This window comes from Bos grunniens, chromosome 4 (genome assembly GCF_055505025.1).
Source record: "Bos grunniens cultivar Pamir isolate PY7600 chromosome 4, Bosgru_T2T1.0, whole genome shotgun sequence".
Classification (NCBI taxonomy): Eukaryota; Metazoa; Chordata; class Mammalia; order Artiodactyla; family Bovidae; genus Bos; species Bos grunniens.
The window spans coordinates 6335027-6358189 of NC_141168.1; the positions used below are offsets into that span (position 1 = coordinate 6335027).

The following is a 23163-nucleotide window of genomic DNA, read 5'->3' on the forward strand; positions in this document are numbered from 1 at the left end:
GGCCTCCGACAGCTTTCTGCTCTCACACCTGTCCTTCTTGAACCACCCAGCCGGGCTGGCTCCTGCTCAGTGCACCTCCTGCCTTCCTCAGACCCTGCCAGGGAATGCCCCACACGTGGGGCCCCTCTAGCATCTTCCCCCGCCTCCTCGGGCCCACTGTGAGTCTGCTCTGTGCTCAGGGTCTGGGCCGCCCCTCCCACTGCCCTCTTCTTTCAGATCCTCCTCAGAATGGCCCTTGGTGCTGCAGGCACGGTAGGCTCTGGGCACGGGCACCAAGGGGGCACTGGATGAGTCCCCCGCTGCAGGACCCTGCCACCTATGACCGCAGGCCTTCAGCACCCGCCCGCCGTGGTACAGGTAGGCTCTGCCTTCCCCACCAGCCCCGGAGTGGCTGGGCCTCTGCTCACACTCCACGGCCCCCTCTTGGCACTTCCGCCCCCATCTGGCCCCTGGCAGTGCCTCTTCTCATGCCCTGCGAGGGCCGGAGCCTCTGCCCAGACCCTGCTGCCAGCTCCCCCTATCCACAACCCCCGCCCACCCCTACCCCCCATCTTGCTCGGTGTCCCTCACCTCTCGCCGTCCCTGGGCCCTGCCTTGCACGGCCATTGGAGCCAGGGACACGTGAGCCTGAAGCCAAATTTTTGCTTCATGTGAAAATGGTCTGGGGGCTCTGGCTTGTCCCACTTCCTCCTTCTTCCTTCCTCCTGGCTTGTGCCCAGATTCCCCCCCGCCCCAGACACACACCTCCGTGCCCCTCACCTGTGTGTAAGTGCTCACATGCGCCCATAACACCCCACAAACACACACACTTACTGCAGCCAAGGGGAACCTGCTGAGCTGTGGTACAACTTGGGCCCTGGAAACCTACCCCGGACATGCTAGGGCGCACATCTTCAAGCCTTCTGAGCCCCAGGCAGGGCTTTGTTTGGGGCGGGAGGGGTGATGGTGGTACCCTGTTGTTGGGTGTCTGGTGGCGGCTAGTCCTGTGCTGACACGAGGCAGGCCCGGGCTCAGGGGTGCTCTCAGGCCCATTGCACATGAGTTGGATCCTCCTGAGTCTCCTCCCGGCAGCGTGGCAGAGAGGGGGACAGCCTGGCTAGTCCCAGGGCGGTGTCCCTGGTCCAGAAGGAAGCACTGAGGCACTGCATGGAAAGGCTGCCTGCCCCAGAGCCCGGACCATCCATGGGAGGGGGTTGGAGCCCAGTCTGAGCTCTCCCAATCCAGCCTCACCAGTGGGCATCACCTGGTAACAGATTGGTGCTGTCGGGGGCCCTGGAGGTGTGAGGGCCCGGTCCCTGCCCTCAGGCCGGCAGTCCAGCAGAGGGAGCAGACTTGGCTGGCCGGCCCACAGGAAGTGCCCTAAGTAGCGCGATTTGAAGTAGGCGTTGGAGACAGGGGGCTTCCCTGGTGGCTCAGCTGGTAAAGAATCTGCCTGCAATGCAGGAGACCTGGGTTCGATCCCTGCGTTGGGAAGATCCCCTGGAGAAGGGAAAGGCTACCCACTCTAGTATTCTGGCCTGGAGAATTGTCCATGGGGTCGCAAAGAGTCAGACACTATTGAGCGACTTTCATTTTGGGAGAACAGGAAGGTGGGGCAGACTGGTGATGCGAGGGTAGGGGGTGGACCAAGTAAGAGTGCTAGTCTCGGCTTCTCCTCCCTCAGAAGGAGCAGAGGAACTTGCTTTCCTGCCTGGACTGCTCTGAAGTCCAAGGCAGTCCTGCCCCTCTCTGCCCTGCACCCCTCTGGTAGGCTGGGCCCAGGGTGGTATGGGGCAGGGGCAGCCTGGCTGGCCCAGAGATGGAGCAGCACTGGGTGGCAGAGAGGCCGTGACCTGGTGCTGGTTACTGCGGAAACAGGTGCAACTCATCCAGGCCCCCAGACAAAGGTTGACCCCCTATCCTGCAACCTAACCACCGCCAAGGTTAAGGGCGAATGTGTTCCTTAGTTTGTGGGGTTGGATTGTAAAAGGTGTGAGCTAGTCTACTAAATACATTCTTCCCAGGCAGCTCTGAAGTTCTGGGGCGTCTGAAGGTGGAGGCCAGGTCAAATGTGGGGCTGGTTGATGGGAAGTCAGCCGAGTTTCCCAGGTACCCCAGAGTCAGGCCTCCACTTGGTGAATCCTCGTGAATTGCAGTTGCTCTGGGGTGCACTGAGATAATCCCTAAGGGGGTCCCCAGCAGCAGTAGGTGGGTGCCCTGGGCTGTTCCAGGCCTTGCCCAGAGGACCAGAGGAGGTCACCTAGCTGAAGGGGTGGGTGGAGAGGGAGGGGAGGCTTGAGAAGACCCCGGGGGGTCAGGAGGCTCTGGGAGCAGTAAGGGCACCTTAGTAACCCCTCGTCCCCGAGAGGCCCCGGTCATGCATTGAATCGAGGGTTCAGTCTAAGACTCCTGGGGAGCTGGGTACTCTGACCTCCCCACATGATGAAGGTGGTGAGGAGTGAGGTGCTGTGGGGTTTCTGGCGTTACATTTTGGAGTCCCCATTACCATAAAAAAAAAAAAATGGGCTTCCTTTGTGGCTCAGCTGGTAAAGAATCTGCCTGCAATGCAGGAGACCTGGGTTCAATCCCTGGGTTGGGAAGATCCCCTGGAGAAGGGAAAGGCTACCCACTGGAGAATTCCATGGCAGTCCATGGGATCACAGAGTCGGACACAACTGAACGACTTTCACTTCACTACCATAAAACTGGCCTTCATTCTGCATGTGCAGTTGCAGGCAGGGAGCGGGCTTTGACGCCCGGCGGCTTGGGCACGTGCTGTCATTTGGATGCTGACAGGCCCGTGCCAGCGTCTAGACGGCGCGAGGGGTGGGCAGGCAGGCCAGGCGTGCAACAGCTGGAGCTGTCTTCACCCCAAATGCCCGCAGTGTGATTGCAAGTGAGAGCTGGTTGTCAGTGAGCTGTGAGCGGCAGAAGTAATGAGCTGAGGTGTCACCTGGAGAGGTGTCACCGGGGGACCCAGAGCCACAGACACTCAGGATGAGCACACGGCCCTTGATTTGGGCTGGATTCTGAGCCCTCTTGAATCGCTGCACCAGAGGGTTCAGCTGCTGCTGGGGGACACTCGGCCGAGGGTGACTGGGCAGCCATGGCTGTGTGGGACCTGCTGACCCCCAGTACCTCACAGGCGCCTGTGGGGACATGGTTGAGGGGGGTTTTGTGGGTGGGCAGCCATGGCTGTGTGGGACCTGCAGACCCCCAGTACCTCACAGGGGCCTGTGGGGACATGGTTGAGGGGGACTTTGTGGGGGGACAGCCATGGCTGTGTGGGACCTGCAGACCCCCAGTACCTCACAGGGACCTGTGGGGACATGGCTGAGGGAGACTTTGTGGGGGGCGGCCATGGCTGTGTGGGACATCCTCAGCCTGGCCCACGTCTCGATCTGCTACCTACGCTGTGAAACCCATTTCTCTGTGACCCGAACTCACTTCCAGGAAATGTGAGAAATCGTCTCAGGAGTCTGTGGCTGTCCATGCCTTTACTGGAATGTAACAAACTTGGATCATCTCCCGTGTCGGCCTTCCTTTCCAGACGGAAGAACATTCTGGGGCTTGGAGTGAGGAGCAGTACGCTGTGAGGGGAGGGCAAGGGAGGAAAGATGCACTCGCAGTACGCTGTGAGGGAGAGGCAGGCAGGAAAGATGCACTCGCCTCGTTCCAAGAGAGCTTGAGGTGGTCTGCAAAGACACACAGAGTGAGGGGCCCGGGGCAGAGGACCGCAGGGCGGGGAGGGGACGCTGCGGCCCAGGGTGAGGTGAGTGGGAGGAGGCCCGGTGTCACAGGGCAGTGTTAAGTGTTACACTTATAACAGGGCAAATGTAAGCAGTTACAGTTGCCTGTAAGACAAAAACCTAACCATTTGCCCCCCAAAGACTATGATTTCTGGCCCAGAGACCCCGAGAAGTGTCTCCCGTGAGGTGACGTGAGGGGAATCCTGTGTGACAGTTTTAGCGACATCCTCAACAATTCCACAGCAGTTTCCTCGGGCGCAGCCGAGGGCTGACAGAACATCGCGGCCATTTAAGTCCTGCTGACTGTGCTCAATCCAAAGATAAAATTTAGAGCAACTGGAAGGATGCACTGCCTGTTAGTATTTACAACAGTTTCCAATATGTGTCAGGCAGCAGGGAAGTCTATTTAAAATCAGGAATCAAGTACAGAGTCACATTCTTGGGGAAGGGGATTATCCTCATAGGAAAATAAAGACCTCCATCAGTTCATCTGCCTGCAAAGCAGGAGACCCAGGTTCAATTCCTGGGTTGGGAAGATCCCCTGGAGAAGGAAATGGCAACCCACTCCAGTATTCTTACCTGGAGAATCCCATGGATGGAGGACCCTGGCGGCCTACAGTCCATGGGGTCACAAGAGTTGGACACGACTTAGCGACTAAACCACCACCACCACCAGTATATGTGCCTGACAGGTGAGCCTGGGTACGGGAAGGGACCAGCCACACACCCTTACCCCCAGGTCTTGAACCCTCCGAGGGCTAGACACAGATGCCAGGGATTTAGCAACTATTTGGCAGGGAATGCCGGATTGCATCATCAAAAGCATCATTCAAGTCTTGACTTAAATACCACTTCTTCAAGGGGCACTCTCTCCCCACCTGAGGTGTAAAGTTCCACCTTCTTATATCTTACGAGTACATGCTAAATCGGTTCAGTCATGTCCGACTCTTTCTGACCCTATGGACTGCAGCCTGCCAGGCTCTTATTCAGAATAGTGCTGGGGAGAAAAACACAAAACCATGTGTTTTTTTATGGTCATGCAGCTTGGGGGAATCTTAGTTCCCCGACCAAGGGTTGAACCTGGGTCATAGCAGTGAAAAGCGCAGAGTCCTAACCACTGGGCCACCAGGGAATTCTCACTTTCTTGAATGAATGAGCAGATGAATAAGGCAGTAGGAGAGAGCAGGTGGCCCTGACAGCTGACCCTAAAAGAAGCCTGAGATCCCTCTGCACTGTTGACCCCACACTCTCTATGCGCCCACAACCCAAGGGTGGGCCTTCCCGGCCTGCCCGCCTTGACCTGCCAACACCTGAGCTGCTCTGGGGGGCCACACCTGGGGCAGTCCCTCGAAGATAGAACCTGTTCACCGTGATCCAGGAAATCCATCCGCTCTTCAGTCGTTTTTGTGGTGAGGGAGGCTCTTCCCGCAACCTTGGTCTTGCCCTTGGAGTTACAGAGGATGGACCTCTTTTCTGCTTCCATGACAGGCCTCCTTAGAGACTGAACTCTGCCCTCTGCTTCCACATCTGACAGCCTCCAGCAGCTTGGAGGCAATTCTCCCACAGGCCCTGCATCTGCTCTGGGGAACGTCCAGCTCTGATCTCTTCAGACAGTCCCTACCTGGGGGCCTGTGCCGGCTGCTCGGACCTTGGCGCCCACTGGGAGAGCAGGATGCATAGGCTTCCAGGTCCCCCAAGCCTTCTTAGAGACTGAACTCTGCCCGGTCCCTGCCCCAGCCGACCTGGGCAGAAGCACTTAGCTCTCAGGCTCAGCGTCTGCAGTTAAGACGAGGCTTACTACCTCGTCTAGAAAGGTTCAGGCAATGCTGCAGACCGAGCTCTCTGCTCAAGGCCCGCACACCATGGCTGGCCTCGGCCCCTCATCACCGCTGGGTTAAAACGTGATGCTGGGCGCTGTGCCACCTCCAGGTGTCGTCTGTGGACCCCAGGGCACTGCTATGGTGACTCGTGTCTCCGTAGATTCCAGCCTGCTGTGCTTACTGCCGCGGGTTGTGTTGGAGTCGGCGAGAAGCCCCGGGGGCTTTCCGCACGCCCCCATCCCAATCCCCGCAACCTCCACCCCCCAGCAAGAAGGGCATCTCCGGGCCGGTTCTGAGAACTTGTGAGCCTTGTTACCTTGTGAGCCTCCGCTATCTCTCCAGCAGCATCTGGCCGTCCAGCCGGACGCAGTCTTTAGGAGGCCTGCCTTCTTGGCCTTTCATGACTTTTTTAGCTGGAAAAAAAAAAGTGTGGTCCTCCGTCTGTCCTGGACTTGCAAACAGATTCCTTCCGGTCTCCGCAGCTGAATCAACAGCGCGGGCCAGGTGGGTGGGCTTGGAGGAGGCGATGCCAGCGCTGGGGAAGGTACTGCCGGTGGGGGCGGGCCCGAGTAGAGGGAGGGGAGGCTGACCTCCGCCAGTCTGCGAATCCCACTCCCCGCTGCCCCCACTGGCAGGTGCATCATGTGCTTTTGCTTTTTCTTGCCTGTTTCCCCTCTGAGCCCCAATTTTATCACCCCTCCCCCTATTTTGGTGGCTCAGATGGTAAAGAACCTGCCTGCAATCAGGAGACCCAGGTTCGATCCCTGGGTCGGGGAAGATACCCCCCCCTCCCCCGCCCCAGAAGGGAATGGCAACTCACTCCAGTATTCTTGCCTGGAGAATCCCATGGACAGAGGAGCCTGGGGGCGGGCTCCAGTCCTTGGGGTCCTGAACAGTCAGACACGACTGAGCGACTCTTCTTTCGCTTTTTCCTTTACTCCCATTCTACCCAGGCCCATTCCTTCAGGAGAAAACTGTCTTAGAAAATATGCCCCCTGGGGGGTGGACAGACCCCACTTTCTTCGCAGCACCTGAGGCCCAGTGCTGCGACTTCAGAAAGAAAGTCGGGGAAGCAGGCTGGGGTCAGACTAGGACAGCCAGTGTAGACCGAGGGCTTATTGGGGTTTGCAGACTCTCCTGTGGCTTAACTGGTTTATCTTCACCACAACACTGTGAGTTAAATATGATCATCACCACTTTTAAGATGGGAAACTGAGGTACACAGAGGCTAGGGAACGTCCCAGTGGTCAGGGAAGAGTCCCAGCTGAGTTCTGTCCACTGCTTCCTCAGAAGGGCCATGACCCAAACCGCAGCCCCCAAAGGACAAAGCAACCAGCCCTTTATAAGTGACCCCTTTCACCCCAGCTCTGAGGCAGAGGTCAAAGGCTAGTTGTCATGGTCTACAAGATCCACCCTACTTCCCATTGATTGCTGGGTCTCCAGGGACACGGACTTCCCACGTGGCACCACTGGTAAAGAATCCACCTGTAAGGCAGGAGATGCCAGTTCAGATCCCTGGGTGGGGAGGATCCCCTGGAGGAGGAAATGGCAACCCACTCCATACTGTTGCCTGGAGAATCCCATGGACAGAGGAACCTGGTGGGCTACAGTTCATGGGGTCACAGAGTCGGACATGACTTAGCGTGCACACGCATGCATGCCCTAGGGGTGTGAGAGACTCAACCAACCCCTAAAATAGGGAACAGGATGCTGTGGATTGTACAGCTCACACCCCTTCAGAAAGAGAGCCCCTCAACTCCATCTGTGTTGCCAGATTTCCAGTGTTTTAAGAGATTCTGAGAATCTGGCTTTTTATATGAAAGCTTCCCACTTTTAAGGTTTTTTTAAAAGTGTTTTGAGACGCACTATGGGCTGAGTGAAGCCTGTCTGGCTCTCCCAGCTTGCAGCATCCACCTCGAGCTTTCCTTACCCTGTCACCTGTCACCTGTCATCTCTTCTAGCCTTCAGGCCCTGAACCCTACATCAGTGTTTCTCAGGGGGCCCCAGTCTGAGACACACAGCACGAAGGGTTGCTGTCATTTTAGGTGGCCTCCTGTCATCAGTGAATCAGAAACAAAATGCAGAGTCTTGTCAAACACTCAAGGACCCTCTCCCAGGCAGAGAAGCATCATTCATCAGTTCTCAGAGATATGCTGCTTATGGGAAGGGCCGGGGCCTTGGACATGCTCCCTGTCGACTTGTCCATGTTGTAAACCCAGAGCAGGGGATGCTGGGGGAATTCAGGATGCTTGTGACAACCAGCAGGGGTGAGGGAGCAGTCAGATGATGAGCGGAAGAGAATGTTGACCTTGAGATCAGAACATGAGCATTTGAGTCCCTACTGGCGATCTGGCTCTAAGTCAATCATTAACCTGTGTTACTCATCTTTAAAATGGGTATACTAATGGGGCTTCCCTCATAGCTCAGTTGGCAAAGAATCTGCCTGCCATGCAGGAGACCCTGGTTCAATTCTGTGTCGGGAAGATCCCCTGGAGAAGGGGTAGGCTACCCATTCCAGTCTTCTTGGGCTTCCCTTGTGGCTCAGCTGGTAAAGAATCTGCCTGCAATGTGGGAGACCTGGGTTTGATCCCTGGGTTGGGGAGCTCCTCTGGAGAAGGGAAAGGCTACCCACTCCAGTATTCTAGCCTGGAGAATTCCATGGGCTGTATAGTCCATAGGGTCACAAAGAGTCAGAGCACAACTGAGCGGCTTTCACTTTCACTTTTCACTAATAGTAAACCTATTCGTGGATGGCTCAGCAGGTAAAGAATCTGCTGCAATGAAGGAGACCTTGGTTCAATCCCTGGGTCAGGAATATCCCCCGGAGAAAGAAATGGCAACCCACTCCAGTATTCTTGCCTGAAAAATGTCACAGAGGAGCCAGGTGGGCTACAGTCCAATGGGTCACAAAAGCCAGACTTTTAATTTCCTGGGATGTTGAAAGAACCAAATTAAATCAAGAATATTGAACCGTTTTATCAGCTGTTAAGCTCCATAAAGATTCATGTGTTCATTTGGAGGCCAAACAGCTTGACAAAGTTTCTCCCAGTAGCTTGAGTAAGACACACACAGGTGGCCTGAATGCAGTGTGCTAGTGAATATTTACAACTGGCTCTTGACAGGGTGGGAAGGGGGAGCTGAAATCTGATTTGTATCATCTGCTAATTTCTGTGGTATAAATACTCTACCGGAGCTGATTTTAAACTACCAACATGACACTCCAGCACATCACTGGGTATTACTGTGACTGAGTAAATTTGCTGCCAACTGAGGGCTAAGCCAACAGGGTGTAGATCATTTGGAGAGAGGACTTGTCCTGTGCCTTTTTCAGTACATTCCATAAAGATTTGGATGAAGAGAGACGGTCCCACTCACTGGATTTATGAATGATGCTCAACTGGCAAGGGGGGGGGGAGGTAAATATATTGGATGAAAGAATCGAGATCCAAAAGCTCTTGAGCTGGAAAAACCACTTAATTCTTACAAGAGGAATATCCTCGAATCCAAAAAGGCAACTTTAGAAGTATAGAATGGGGAGAGATGTTTTGTCACAAAATAGAAAGGGAGTCAAGTTTTTAATTGACAGGAAATTCGGTACAAGGCCAAAGTGGGGCGAGTGTTCACCAGAGAGTGCTGTATTGTGAACAGTGAGGACTTCATTCAGTCCTCTGTGACTTAGAGGATTTTCACACGTGTCCTCTTGTTTCCATTTTCCTACTCACAATAATGCAGTGAGAGAGGGGAAATGATGCTGAACTCATCTTAGAGACGAAGAGACTGAGGCTAGAGAGCTTGGCCCTTTGTCCTCCCGTCGATAGGCGATGGAATGAAGACTCAGACTCAGGTCTTCCAGCCCCCAGGGCCTGCCCTGTGTTCTGCTCATAAGCACATCACTCTTTTTTTTTTTTTTTTAACTTTTTATTGGAGTAGAATTGATTTACAATGTTGTGTTAATTTCTGCTGAACAGCAAAGTGATTCAGTTATACATATATACACATCCTTTTTTTTTTTTTGGCCTCACCACAGGGCTTTCTTACTTGCTGGACCAAGGATTGACCCCGGACCCTCGGCAGTCAGAGGGCGCAGAATCTTAACCACTAGACCGCCAGGGAACTCCCATCTTTTTCATATACTTTTCTATTATGCTTTATCCCAGGATATTGAATGAAGTGCCCTGTGCTATTCAGTAGGACCTCGTTGTTTATTTAAGCACACTGTTCTGAGCACCCTGTGTTCCGTGGCTTCAGGCAAACCAGAGGCTGTGAGAGGAGCGGCTGGGTTGGGGGGCATGGAGCCCAAGGAATAGTGAGGAGCAGTGTTGAGAGGATAAGTTTGCTAGACCTGCCAAGACCAAGTGCCAGACTGGGCGGCTTTAACAATGGAAATGCATTCTCTCACAGTTCGGAGGCTGGTAGCCCAAGACGTGGGCAGGGCTGGTTCCCTCCAAGAGCTGTGAGAGAAGGCTGGGCTCCAGACCTCTCTCCGTGGCTGGTAGGCCACTGCCTTCCGCCTGTGTCTCCTCACATTGTCTCTGTGTCTGCCTGTCTCTGTCGTAACCTCCCCAGTTTTATAACACCAGCCATATTGGATTAGGGACACCTTAGTGACCCACCTCATTCTAACTTGGTCACCTTCTTAGAGACCTCATCTCTAAAGATGACGTTCTGAGGTACTGGGGTTAGGTCTCCAGCAAAGGAATTGGGTGGAGGGAGGGGACACCATTTTCCCATAACAGGGGACTTTGAGAGCTGCCTTCAGAAGGTGGTGGTGGTGGTGGTGTAGTCGCTCAGTCGTGTCTGACTCTTTGCGACCCCTTGGACTGTCCAGCCACACTCCTCTGTCCATGTGATTCTCCAGGCAAGAATATTGGAGTAGGTAGCCATTCCCTTCTCCAGGGGATCTTCCTAACCCAGGGCTTGAACCCGCATCTCCTACATTGCAGGCAGATTCTTTACCAACTGAGCCATCAGGGAAGCCCCTTCAGAAGGTGGCGTCCTGTCTTATGAGAAGGGAGTTAATGAGTGCTGGGTGGCCAGAACCTCCAGGAGGTGACCTGGGTCACACCCACCACAGGAGGAACCAGGGCCCGGAGGAACAGTTTGACTTGCTGCCACCACGGACTCCCTTGGGCCTCTTGGCTGCCGGACAGCAGCTTCGCACCCGGCTCTGTGTGGGAACACGCGGAGGTGGTGGAAGGCCTCCAGCGGTTCTTTTCCACAGATACGTGGGCAGTCTGGTACCCTGTGGGTACTTGGCTCAGCAGTATCCACAGCCCGTCCTCGGGCAGCTCTGCCATTCCTCAGCCCTGGTGCCCCCACTGTCTCTGCCAGGGTTTGGGTGCAACTCCCAGAAACTCACAGATTTCATCATCACCCTGGGGCCTGGCTGTGGCTGCTGGTGGCCCTACCACAGTCACCAGGGCCAACGGCCCCAGCAGGCCACAGTCCCTCCGAGGAGGACGCTCTCGGGGGCATTTGCTGATCTTTTCCGCAAGGAAGCCCAGAGCTCTGGGGTGAGGTGCACTGGTCCTCTGCTCCCCCCTCCTCGCATTGCGGCTTTCACCGTCGGGGGCAGGAGCTGCCATGTGCTTCTCTGTCTTCCATGCTGTCCATGCCTTCAGCCCCGTCCATTCCCACTCAGTCCTCAAACTCAGAGTCCTGGGGGGCCGAGGCTGTGTCCAGTGTGTGAATCAATGGTACCACGTACAAGACGTCACATAGTGGGGGCTCACTGGACACAGGAAGGGGCCAGCAGCGGGGGTCAGGGGTCAGGGGCGTGGTGGGAGGCCCCGCGTGTCCTTCAGATGCCTCCATCAGCAGCTCCCAAACCTCAGCTTCCCTGGACCCAAGGGTTTCCTTCCAGTTGATTCACTACTCGTGGTGGCTTCTCAGCGTCTTCCTTTCCCTCCTTCCCTGCAGCCCCTCCCACCCTGTGTACTCACGGTCATTCTCCAGTCAAAGAAGCTTCCAGTGGTTTGGGTAGAACCCAGACTCCCCTGTGGCTCCCTGGCCACTGTGAATAATTGCCTGGCCGACCCCTCACGGCTACCCTCCTGTGGGACTCCTGATGGCCCGCAGCTGAGGGCTCTGAGGGCTCCTGTCTTCAGCAGTTCCCTAGCTGGGGGGTGGTCGGCAGCAGGACCCAGGGGTCAGGCAGGGGCCGAGCCCACAAGGTCCGGCAGGCTTAGCGTCAGAACCTAGTAATAGCAGGCACTTCATTAACAGTTTACTCTGCGCCAGATGCTGTGCTGGTCTGCCCACGTATACGACATCGTTTTAATCCTCACATCCACCATGAGTTAGGTGATGGGCTCCATGTCTTGCCGACGGGGAAAATGAGGCTCAGACTGGTCAAGTGACTTGTACTTATTTATGGTCATGCAGGGGCTGAGCCAGGCATGAACCCAAGACTGTCTGATTCTAGAGTTGTGATTCTCAACCCTGGGCAGTTTCACCCTCTAGGGACAAAGGACAGTGTCTAGAGGTGGGAAGAGGAGCGTACTGGTAGAATTTATTGGATAGAGGCCAGGGATGCTCCTAAGATCATACAATACACGACGGCCCCACAGGAAAGCATTGTGTGTGTGTTAGTTGCTCAGTCATGTCCAACTCTGTGACCTCGTGGATGGCAGCTCACCAGGCTCCTCTGTCCATGGGATTCTCAAGACAAGAACACTGGAGTGAGTAGCCATTCCCTTCTCCATGGGATCTTCCTCACCCAGGGCTCGAGCCTGCATTGCCTGCATTGCAGGTAGATTCTTTACCATCTGAGTCACCAGGGAAGCCCACAGTAAAGCATTATCCAGCCCCTAAATGTCCACAGTTGCCACAGGTGAGAAGCCCCATTCTTGAGTCCAAGCTCGGAGCCATCACGCTGAGGAGCTTGCAGAGACCTCCCCCAGGGCAGTAGGTTCAAGGCCTTTGGGAGGACAGGACCCCAGAAGAGATGGAGCAATGGGCAGGGCAGTAAGGCCCTGTGGTCACAGCTCTGGCCCAGGACAGAGTGGCTTGCAAGTGGGCCCAGGCAAGTGCCCAGATCTGGGATAAGGGCATGGGTCAGGGCAGGCCAAGGGGCTACCTGGAGGGGATTCACTATACAGGTGCAGGGTGAGGGCACCTGCTGGCCTGTTACACAGGTTTGCGGAAACCAGGAGTGATCCCCCAATCAGGTCCAGGCCCTGAGACCACCCACTCTGTCTCCCCCTGCCTGCCCTGTTGTGGGGCTTCATGAGCAGCTGTTCGAGCCCCAGAGACGTCTGGGGTGTGCTGTGTGGGGACATGGGAGGGGCCTGGCCTGGCTTTGACCATGACATCCTTGATTCCCAGACCATTGTCTCTCAATCCCACATACTTTTGCCTGGTTCCCCAAGAAACCTCGGGCCCTCTGCACACGGATAGAGACTTCTGCCTTTTGCTCGGATCATTTCTCCTACCTTCTTAGACCAGATCGGACCCTGTGAGTTCTCCACACCCATGACCGTCGAGTGGTATCAGGAAGGCAGGACGAGGTGGCACTGGGGCTGCCCACAGCCTGTGGGCAGGTAACCACGTGCTCCCAAAGGAAGCACCTGGGGTGATTCCTGGAGGACAGGGAGCCATCCCAACATGGTAGACCATGTGCGTGGGTACCAGCCAGGAGTTCTGTGGATGCACACGTATGCATCCATCTGTCCAGCCAGGAGAAGCCCCTGAAGGGCCCACTGATCCACCCACAGGAGCGAGGAGCCAGGGGCCTGTTCAGAGTTTAACTAGGATTCATTTTTTTGGCTAAAAGGTAATTCATACACAGGAACTAACACAACTTCCTCCAACACATTGACATGAATTTTAGACACCTTGATGGCAAGTTTTCTGGAATTTATATTCCCAATGTTTGAAACATTCTGCTTGAGATTTTTGGAGAGTGAGTTTTAAAAGATAATTGAGGGTAATTCAGCTTAAATGTGCACGCCTCCGGGGATCTTGATTTCCTTCTTTAAAAAACAGGTGTTTGGGGAAGGTGGAGGAGTGTGTGTGTGTGTGTGTGTCCCCAGCAGGAAGGCTCTCCATGAAGGGACACCAGAGAGGCAGATTGAGGTGAAGGAGAGAAGCCAGGGAGGGACCTTGACGTTGGGAGACCCGCTCTGCAGTCCCAGCCCTAGACCAGCATAGCAGCTTTGGGCAGGTCATATAGTGCCTCCTTTTCCTCATCTCTAGAAAGGGAATCCCAGCCCCCACAGGACAGTTAGACCTTTCAGTTAGACCAGTTAATGAAAGTGCTTGAGCTGATGTTGTTGCTGTTAATCTTGCTAACCTCAAGCACAGATTGTAACATCGCCCAGCGTTTGGAAACACGCTGGAAATCTTGAGTAGACTTGGAGTGGGTTCTCATTACTCACACCTTTGAGATATTGGGGCTTCCCTGGTGGCTCAGTCAGTAAAGAATCTGCCTGCAATGCAGGAGACCTGGGTTCGATCCCTGGGTTGGGAAGATCCCCTAGAGAAGGGAATGGCTACCCACTCCAGTATTCTTGCCTGCAGAATTCCATGGAGCCTGGTGGGCTACAGTCCATGGGGTCGCAAGAGTCGGACACGACTGAGCGCCTAATACCTGAGATATTGGAGTCTCTGCCATGTGCCAGATCCTTGGGATTTATCCACACACAGGACATCAAGATCCTGGTTTTTGCGGAGCTTACCTTCCAAGGGGGGAAAGAGAAGAGAAAGGCTAATGTACTAAATAAGTAGATGATACAGGACAAAGAAAGGTGTTCAGGACTTCGGAAAGAAACCCAGGAGGATGAAAGAGAGAAGAATGTGCAGGGGGGAGGGAGAGGGGGAGGGAGGCTTCTAACAGGGTGGACAGAAGTGTCCCATTGAGAAGGGGACATTAGAACAAGGACTTTAGAGACGCCACAGTGTTAGCTGGAGGAAGCATGTTCCCGGCAGAGGGAACAGCAGGCTCCAAGGGGCAGAGAGAAGAGGGAGGGGGTGCAGGAGAAGGACACAGAGGGAGCCGGGAGGGGTGATGGGACTGGGTCCTGGGACCCCCAGGACTCAGCCCTCACTGGCAATGAGATGGGGGGAGTTTGTGGGGGCAGAAGTGATGGCATCTGACTCCCTTTGCTAAAGGACCCCTCTGGTTGTGTGCTGAGAGTAGACCACTGGGGTCCAGGTTGGAAGCCAGCTTATTCACTGCTCATGGGTTGGAGTGGGCTGGGAGCCGTGGAGACGCGAGAAGCACTGGGTTCTGGATGCAGAGCCAACAAGACTTGCCTTCGGATTGGATGTGGGGTGGGAGAAAAAGACAGGATTCCAGGATGTGCCCAGCTTGCGGAAGAAGTGGAAAGCAGTGGGAAGCAGGGTGAGGAGGGCGAGCAGCGAGCGGTGTTTGAGGTGCGAGAGCGGGGGTTTTGTTGTGGGCGAATCTATTCAAGATCCAGGTGGAACTGATAGTGTGTGAGTAGACACTGCGTGAGTCTAAGGGCTGGGAGAGAAAATGGGCTGGAGGAAAACTTGGAGAGTTGTCAACATAGAGAAGGTATTTACAACTCTGAGACTGGGTGATGGATGAGATCTCCAAGGAATGATTGTGGAGCAGGGAACAGGAACATGGTGCGGGGCTGAAGCATTGGAGCCACGGCCCAGAGCGTTCCAGACGGGGGACAGCAGCTCATATGCAGGGGGATGGCCGGGTTTAGGTGGGAGCACAGAGAACTCAGCTGCAGGAACCAGGGGAGCGGTTGCCGGGAGGTGGGAGGATATGGTGGGATCTCTGGAAGTTCTTCAGAAGCTTCTCTTTTCTCCGGGAAGGGAGAAGCAAGGGCATCAGCTGGGAGAGAGGAGGAGGTTGGAGGAGAAAGAAGATGTGGAAAACTCACATAGGAGACTGAGAGCGGGGAAGGACCTGATGGTTTAGAGAAGGAGGGGGCCAGTGGGCAAGATGAGGCCAGCTGAAGTCCAAGCTCCAGAAAAGACAGTGGGGCCAGGTCGTTGCAGTGGCGTGTCTTCTCCAGCCACATCAGGTCCTGGAGTGCAGGGGAGGGGTGGATAAAGCCGGTTTAACTCTTAAATAAGCGCGCCAAGAGTATGTGCAAGGGAAGTAAAAGTGGTAAAGTTTACATTATGTATGTTTTTTGTTGTTCAGTTGCTAAGTCATGTCGGACTCTGGGACCCCTTGGACTGCAGCATGCCAGGCTTCCCTGTCCTTCACCATCTCCTGGAATTCGCTCAATCTCATGTCCACTGAGTTGGTGATGCCATCCAACCGTCTCATCCTCTGTCACCCTCTTTCTCCTCCTACCCTCAATCTGGGTTAGGGTTAGGGTTAGGGTTAGGGTCTTTTCCAATGACTCAGCATCAAGGTCTTTTCCAATGAGTCAGCTCTTTGCATCAGACGGCCAGAGTACTGGAGCTTCAGCTTCAGCATCAGTCCTTCCAATGAATATTCAGGGTGGATTTCCTTTCGGATGGACTGGTTGGATCTCCTTGCTGTCCAAGGGACTCTCAAGAGTCTTCTCCAACACCGCAGTTCAAAAGCATCAATTCTTGGGCGCTCGGCCTTTATGGTCCAACTCTCACATCTGTACATGATTACTGGAAAAACCACAGAGGTATGTTTTACCATAACTAAAAATAAGAAAGAGTAAGTGTAAGAAGGTGTGTTTGTGATGAGGGGTGCAGGTCAGAGAAACGGACCAGCAGTTCCAGTGGCATCACAGACTTTGGATGTCAGGGAGCTGGACAGGGAGATGGTGGTCAGAGAGTGGGGTGTAAGGCTGAGATTGGTGGTGGGGCTGGAATGACAAGGATGCAAGAGGTGAAGCTGGCATGAGTGACTGAGGGAGGGCAGAGAATCGCGGGAGGAGAGGCAGCCCAGGAACCCAGAGCCCTGACGTGTGGGAGGGACTGTCCATGAGGATCTGAGAAAGCAGCAGGAAGAGGTCAGGGGTGACAGAGGGAATGGCTGTGAGCCAGGAGCTAGGATGCTCCAGAAAAGAAGGCGCCATGGAGGTAAGATGCAAAGCCAGGGGTCTGGAAGCAGCAGCAGCGAGGGGCAAGGAGGGTCCTAACCCACCTGGAGGCCAGTGGCAAGGCGGACTCTGTGAATACCACTGCCTTGCACAGAAGATTTCAGGGGGAGTGGTTACTCAGTGGTTTCTGCCACAAGAAGGCAAAACAGATGTTCACAGAAATGGCTGAGTGTATTGGACACTTTCCTATGACAGCCCACATGGAGAAGAACTTGGGTTGGGAGATGGCTGCGGAAGAGGGGTGCACAGAGCCTTGTGGGGCCCAGGGTACAGGAGTTGAGGGGAGTCTGGGCCTTTCGATGACTCTGGACACAGTGGGCACACAAAAGGCATTATGGCAGGAAGGCAGCCCCCCACCCTGGCCCAGGGGACACCAGGGCAGAATGGCACCTTAGTGTTAAGAGGAGAGGGGGCCCTTTCAGACCCTGTGAGCAGGGCTCACCCTTCCCTCCTAAAGGAGTTACAGAGGTCTGGAGACCTAGCCTTGGGTGGGTCCCCTGGACATTTTATCTGTACATTCCACTGCCTGCTACCACTTGGCTTAATTTCCCAAAAAATCCTTTAAGGAAGTAAGGATGATTTTTTTTTTTTTTTTTGGTATCAGTTTTCTTGACTGAGGTGACATTTCCGGCCTCAGAATGCAGTGGTTCGCAGGACTCCGTCCAACCCCCTGGTCAGAGCCCTGTAGCAGAGCTTAACCTCCTGGGGTGAGGGCTGGGGTGCTGGCCACCAGCACCTTCTCCTGGTGTCAAACAGGTGTCAGACAGCTATGGGACAAACAGGAGAGGAAATCAGTAGTGCTGGATGGGGCCCCTGTCCGCCAAGAAAGAAGACGGCCGGGGTGCCAGCAGGGCAGAGTGCTGGCTGCAGCCCCTCGGGGGTGTGAGAGGGTCTCCCCAGGCTTTGTAGCGAGGTAGGCACCTACACCCCCACTCCCCAAGAAAGAGAGGGAGAAGCCCCCTTCTGCTTGGAGCCCTCTTGCTTTTGCCACTGAATCTACCCAGACAGACGGGTGCTGGAAGATGAGTAGGGAGCAAGGATGGCTCTGTGGGACACCTACCTGCCTGCCGCTCCCCCACTCTGGCAGAGCTATGCCCTGGGTTGTGCCCTGAGGCTGTGGGAGCCATCTGGGGCAGTGATAGTACCCCTCGGCGTCCTGGAGAAACACCACCCCACAGACCCACCTATCCTCTCAGAATGGGTCCAGGCCAGTGTGGCTTGCTTTTTGCTACAGGAAGTGGAAGTGTTAGTTGCTTGGTTGTGTCTGACTCTTTGCGACCCCACGGACCATAGCCCCACCAGGCTTCTCTGTCCATGGGATTTCCCAGGCAAGAATACTGGAGTGGGTGGCCATTCCCTTCTCCAGGGGATCTTCCTGACCCAGGGATCGAACCCTCATCTCCTGCATAGCAGGCAGATTCTTTACCGTTCTGAGCCACCAGAGAAGCCCGACCTGATTAATGGTGGCCCTGAGGGGAGTGAGGGAACACGCTGTGAATCCCAGATGGGCCTTCCGTCTGAGCCCCAGAGGTCCAGGGAACAGGGAAGTACAGTGACTTGCCCAAGGTCACATGACGGTCTTGGCACCCTACTTTTTTTTTTTTTTTTTTTTGCTTCTTTCTATCATATTTGTGTCTCTTGTGTTTGCAAAACTGACACAGAAAGACAAAGTCCCACGGAGACGGACAGCCCCTTTGGAGAGCAGCAGAGCAGGTCTTGGGCCCAGAAACATCCTCGAAGGAGGAGGGATGCTACTCTGGCCTCAGAAGGGCTTGGGGGGAGTAGCTAGGACGAGGGGGAGGACTGTGCCTGCCATGCCCCTGGTCTGGTCTACCAAGGTCCTGCCTGCTGGCTGGAGGAAGCCCCTCACCAGAGGTGGGGCGTAGGGTGCAGACTCCTCTTGGCCCAGCCCTGGGGACTGGGCCAGAACCTGAGGTCTAGCCAAGGTTTCCTGGGGGCCTGGGGCTTGGGCTAGGCAGGTCAGCTGGATCAGAGCTGCCTCTCGGCCCCTCTGGCATGCCCTGGCGTTTAGTGACCAGCGGAGAAAGTGGAAGCTGGGTTTAGGGGTGGGCCAGAACACAGAAAATCAGGGGTTCTCAGCCTGATCCAGTGGTCTCACTTCATTCCCTCTCAATCTCTCTCACACGCACACGCATACACAGTCTGTGGGGGTAATTTCATGGCCCTAAGGAGACCTTCATTGCTGGGGATACGGGGACGCGGGCGGTGGAACGCGGTCTCCCCCTCCAGCCTGGCTTCCTTTGTTCCTCCCTCGCCGTCCTCCCTTCCCGATCGGCTTCCCTCCTCTCCTAGCCTCCTTCTTTCCATTCTGCCCCTCCTCCCCGTCCTGCCCCCTCCGCCCCACCCCCAGCCGTGTGCCCGCCGCGGGGACTCCCGCGGAAGGCGGGAGGGTGGGACCCTCCGGGCGCCCCGGCCCAGCCTCGGTGGCCATCCTCTCGCCGGGAAAGAGTTAAAAGTCTCTCGGCTGCATCCCCCCGCCCCCCCCACCGCCGCCGCCTTTGAGTCCCGCAGCTAGGCCCTGGGCTGACCTTCACCGCGAGGGAGGCGGCAGTGCGCATGCCCGGGCCGGCTCCCGCCGCTGCCCGGTTCCCCGGGCGGGCGAGGGCGAGGGAGGGCCGCCGCGGGCCGGGCCGTGCCCACCCCCACACACCCCCAGCGCCGGCCGCCCCCCGCTCGGGCGCCGTGGAGAGGGGGGAGGCTGCCGAGCCCGTCCCGGCGGTCGCGGCGCATCTCTCTGCGCGCGCGGGGAGAGGCGCTTTGCCATTTGGTGCTGGTGGTGCTTCGGCAAGGGAAGGAGAGATGGGGGGACGGCAGGGGGGACTCCGGCTCCGGGCGGACACGCGCGCGGCCTGCCCGGAGCGCGGCCTGGGCCCATCGGCCGTGTCGAGCTGGGAAGGAGGGCACCCTGCCCGCTGAAACCGGGGCCCTCCTGCCCACCCGGGGCGGGAAGCAGGAGCCAGCAGGCGGCGTGGCTCTTGCTGAGCGCCCTTCTGGGGCTGAGCCCTGAGGATCCTGGCCTTTGTGAGATGGGAGTCCTGGCCCCGGGACACCCACACTGGCGCCCCTGCTTTCTGGTCTGAAGGCAGCCCCTGCCCCGGGGGTGGGGGCATACCTGGGGTCGCCCCTGTAAAAGCAGTCTGCTGGTGAGGGCCTTGTGAGTGGGCAGATCGTGATTGAGTTGTGCCCGTGGGTGCAAATTCACGTGACTCCTTGTTCCTCTGGCCTTTGCATTGGTGCTTGCGCCCTGGGGGACACATATGCACTATGTATCTGCTGTCTCTGTGTCGGTAAGGATGCCTTCCAGAGAGAGGCTGCAGAGCGAGGCCCTGGGCCTGGGGTGGCCCAGGAAGGTGTTGTCTGTCGACTTGAGTGACCCTCCCCTCAGTACCACCAGATCCCTTCCTTGGCCTGACCATCTCCTTCAGTCTTGCCCACCACCAAGACCAGCCCCTCACAAATGCCAAGTGTGCCCACTGGCCCCATCTACCTCCTGTGCTGTCTTCTTTCTCCCAAAGGCCTCCCCAAGAGTTGAGAGCTCCAAGCTTTACACAAAGCTAGAGGTGTCTTCCCTTGTCCCTGTCCCCCAGGGGGACATGTCCCTGCTAGAAGCACCCACCAGGAGGTGGGGTGCCCTTGATGACTCACATCTTCAGGTAAGAGGCAGAGGGTGAGCTCTGTCCAGTGGCCCACTGAGCTCTGGGTGGTTGCAAGTGTTAGTAGGCATTGGTCAGGTCTAGTCCCTGTGTGCAGGCACGGGGGGGACAATGGACCTGAAAACCAGCCCCAGACTTCATGGGGCTGCAGCCCATTTGGAAAACTCTACATAACACACATGAAACTCAGGCACATGAGACATTAGTCAGCAGCAAAGTGCCATTTCATGGCCAGGGTAGATGGTAATGGGCATTCACAGAATAGAAAGATCTGTGCACGGAAGTGGAACCAAGGAAAGCTTCCTGGAGGAGGTGGGGCTCCAGACGGGCTTTAAGGTATGAATGTGATTGGGACAAGTAGAGAAGCATTTTCAGGGATTCCAGGCAAAAGAATAGCAGGAGCAGAGGCTTGGAGATGGGAATGAGCGAGGGGTTTTGGAAGTTAGACAGACTGGAGAGATTACCTCCCCAGGTTACCAGCAGCCACCTTCGTGGCCAGTGGCAAACAACCACCCGTTCCCACCCATCAGGACCCATTATCTGTGAGTGTGGGTGTGGGGGAAGCCTGGGTAGAGGTGTGGTAGGAAGGGGCTCTCTAGGTCCCTGGTAAGGTAGAGGAGGAGCTGCATGGACCACCTGCCTTCTCTAGCCCTTCAGGGGATTGGCTGTGGGCACTGAAATGGACAGTGACAGCCAGAAGCACAACGGGGCCAAGGAAATCAGGCTGCAGGCAAAAAAAGACTCCCTAGGCAGAGCCACTCCCTGGGTTCTTGGTCCCGACCTCTGACGGCTTTCTAAAGGGTTGAGGGTCAGGCTGGGTCTTCAGGATCTAACCTCAAATAAAAAAGTGTACGCTGGGTCTTCAGGATCTAACCTCGAATAAAAATTTCCAGCAAATTCCCAGGGCCCTGCCCCGCCCTCACCTGGGTACCGACAATGCAGCCCTTGGAGGCATAAACTTGACCCCTTCTGGTCCCAAAGCCCCTGGGGCGCTTCCTCCCGGAGGCGGGGAGAAGGGTGTGGCCTCTGGGGCGTGGGCGGGGCCAGGGCTCCCAGCCTGGGGACTCGCAGGGTTTGCCCCTCCTGTTTCCTGTCCCTCCTTCACCCCAGCTGCCTCCATACCACCCCGTCTGGGGCTCCCTCACGGCTCCACCCCTACCCCTGCTTTCTTTGGGGTCCAGAGGCTGGCCCTACCATACCCAGCGCCCCAGCTCCTGCAGGTCCCCCGCTCCCACCCACACCCCATTCCAAAGCCGTCAGGTCGCGCTGGCCTCCCCCTCCCCACCCATCCGTCCACCCCAGTTCCTTGCCTGCCCCCACTGCTTCCCTTCCCGTTCTCACGAGCCTGGCCCACCTCCCTCTCTCCGAAATTTCCCCTACTGCCTCGACTTTGTCACAGAGAGACAAAGACTCACATAGCCCGAAATAGACACCCGGAGCGGGGAGACACAGACCGTGTCCAGCCACATACACGCACCCGCGCCCGCCCGCGCGCGCGCACACCGGAGGCTCTGGTAGAGGGAGGCACACAGAGGAGGCATTTATCTGTGCACGCACGTAAACATCCACACCCACGGCCACCGGCCGTGCCCACACCAGGGTGCAGACACACTCGGCGGTGAGACAAGGGCGCACACATCTATGGACTGCAGGGCACACCGCCTCCGGGGCACACCCACCACGGCCGCCCGGTGCCGGAGAAAGGCCTCCTCCGGGCTCGACTCCCGCCCCCCGCCACCACCACCCCCTCCACCCACCCCGGATTCCTTCCCAGCGAAATGTTTCCCTACTTGGCCTGCCAGGTCTCTGGGGAAAAGGGCCTCAGAAATGCGGCAGGAGCCACTTGGGGGCAAAGTTGGAACGGCCTGTTCCCGGCCTGTTCCCTGCCGGCGAATTCCCTAAGCGAAAAACTATTTGCGGCGAGAGAGGCCGGGTGGCCGGCGAGCCCCCCGGCCGCCTCCCCTCGCGTCCCCTCCCCGCGCCGCCGCCGCCGCCTCCCCGCGGCCCTCGGGCGGCCTCGGGCAGGCGGCGCCGCTGCCCAGCGGCCCGGAGCCGCGCTGGCCGGCGAGCCTCGCCGCTTATCTGCGCTGTTTGGGCCTGGCGAGGCTTGGGAAAGGCAGGCTTCTCCGTCCCCGCCGAGTCAACAGGCGGACCCCGGGCCGCCGGACTATTTCTGTCTTATCAGTGCAGGAATGCGGCAGCCGCGGCGGCTGGCGGGCGGCGGCGGCGGCGGCGGCGTGGGCCGTGGGCCGTCAGGGCAGCCCTGAAGGGGCCCCCTCCCCACTCCGCTCGAGTAGAAGTGTGAGAGAGCCCAGCAGGACTCAGAGGGGAGAGTTGGAGGAAAAAAAAAAAAAAAGGCAGAAAAGGGAAAGAAAGAGCAAGAGAGAGAGAGAGAGAGTGAGAGGCGCCGCTGAGCCCACCCCGATGGCCGCGGACGAAGTTGCCGGAGGGGCGCGCAAAGCCACGAAAAGCAAACTTTTTGAGTTTCTGGTCCATGGGGTGGTGAGTGGGGGAAAAGTTAGCGGGGGAGGGCGAGCGAGCTGGCTCGGGCTGAATGGAGGGAAGGTCGGGAGAGGCCGGGAGGGGGCTCCCGCTCCCCCCACACCCCACCCCACCCCTCTAGCGGGAGCGCCGCGGCCCAGCGGGCCCGGCCCCAGCCCCGTGCCGGCGCGCCCCGGGGGCGCCCGAACACGTCGTCAGGCGGCTTGGCCGGGGATGGGTGCCCCGGGGCGGGGAAGACAGGCGTTTGCATGGGTTCCTGTCAGGGGCTTGGGGGTAGAACTTGGGGACGGTCTCCCCCAAAGTGGGTGGGAGGGTGGGCGGGTCACCTGTGGGGACAACCCGATGGGTTGTCTTCCCTTCTTTCCTGGTGGGGCCCAGGTGCGACCCCTGCCCTGGGAGTGGGGGGTGGGACTTGGCATTGCTGTGC

The 23163-nt window shown here is 56.9% G+C and overlaps 1 protein-coding gene and 1 long non-coding RNA gene across 4 annotated transcripts in view; one reads left to right on the plus strand and one right to left on the minus strand.

The window, feature by feature from the left end:
- Window positions 1-23163, plus strand: part of SMARCD3 (SWI/SNF related BAF chromatin remodeling complex subunit D3) — a 33282-nt gene that overhangs the window by 1370 nt on the left and 8749 nt on the right. Inside the window, exon 2 of one of the 2 annotated variants that reach the window (XM_086394867.1) lies at window positions 217-357. In XM_086394867.1, coding sequence (XP_086250993.1) covers window positions 319-357 — 39 coding nt within the window. In that variant the 5' untranslated portion in view covers window positions 217-318. Of the gene's footprint in view, window positions 1-216; window positions 358-22226; window positions 22737-23163 lie in introns of those variants that run through there. The other variant, XM_086394866.1, reaches the window with a different exon arrangement.
- LOC147373431 (uncharacterized) lies at window positions 13391-19319 on the minus strand. 2 transcript variants are annotated; one of them, XR_015161922.1, is made up of 2 exons: window positions 19110-19319; window positions 13391-16123 (listed from the first exon to the last, which is right to left on the minus strand). It is a non-coding gene; the product is annotated as an uncharacterized LOC147373431 (long non-coding RNA). The 2 variants fall into 2 exon arrangements; XR_015161921.1 differs by lacking the exon at window positions 19110-19319 and adding an exon at window positions 16605-18317.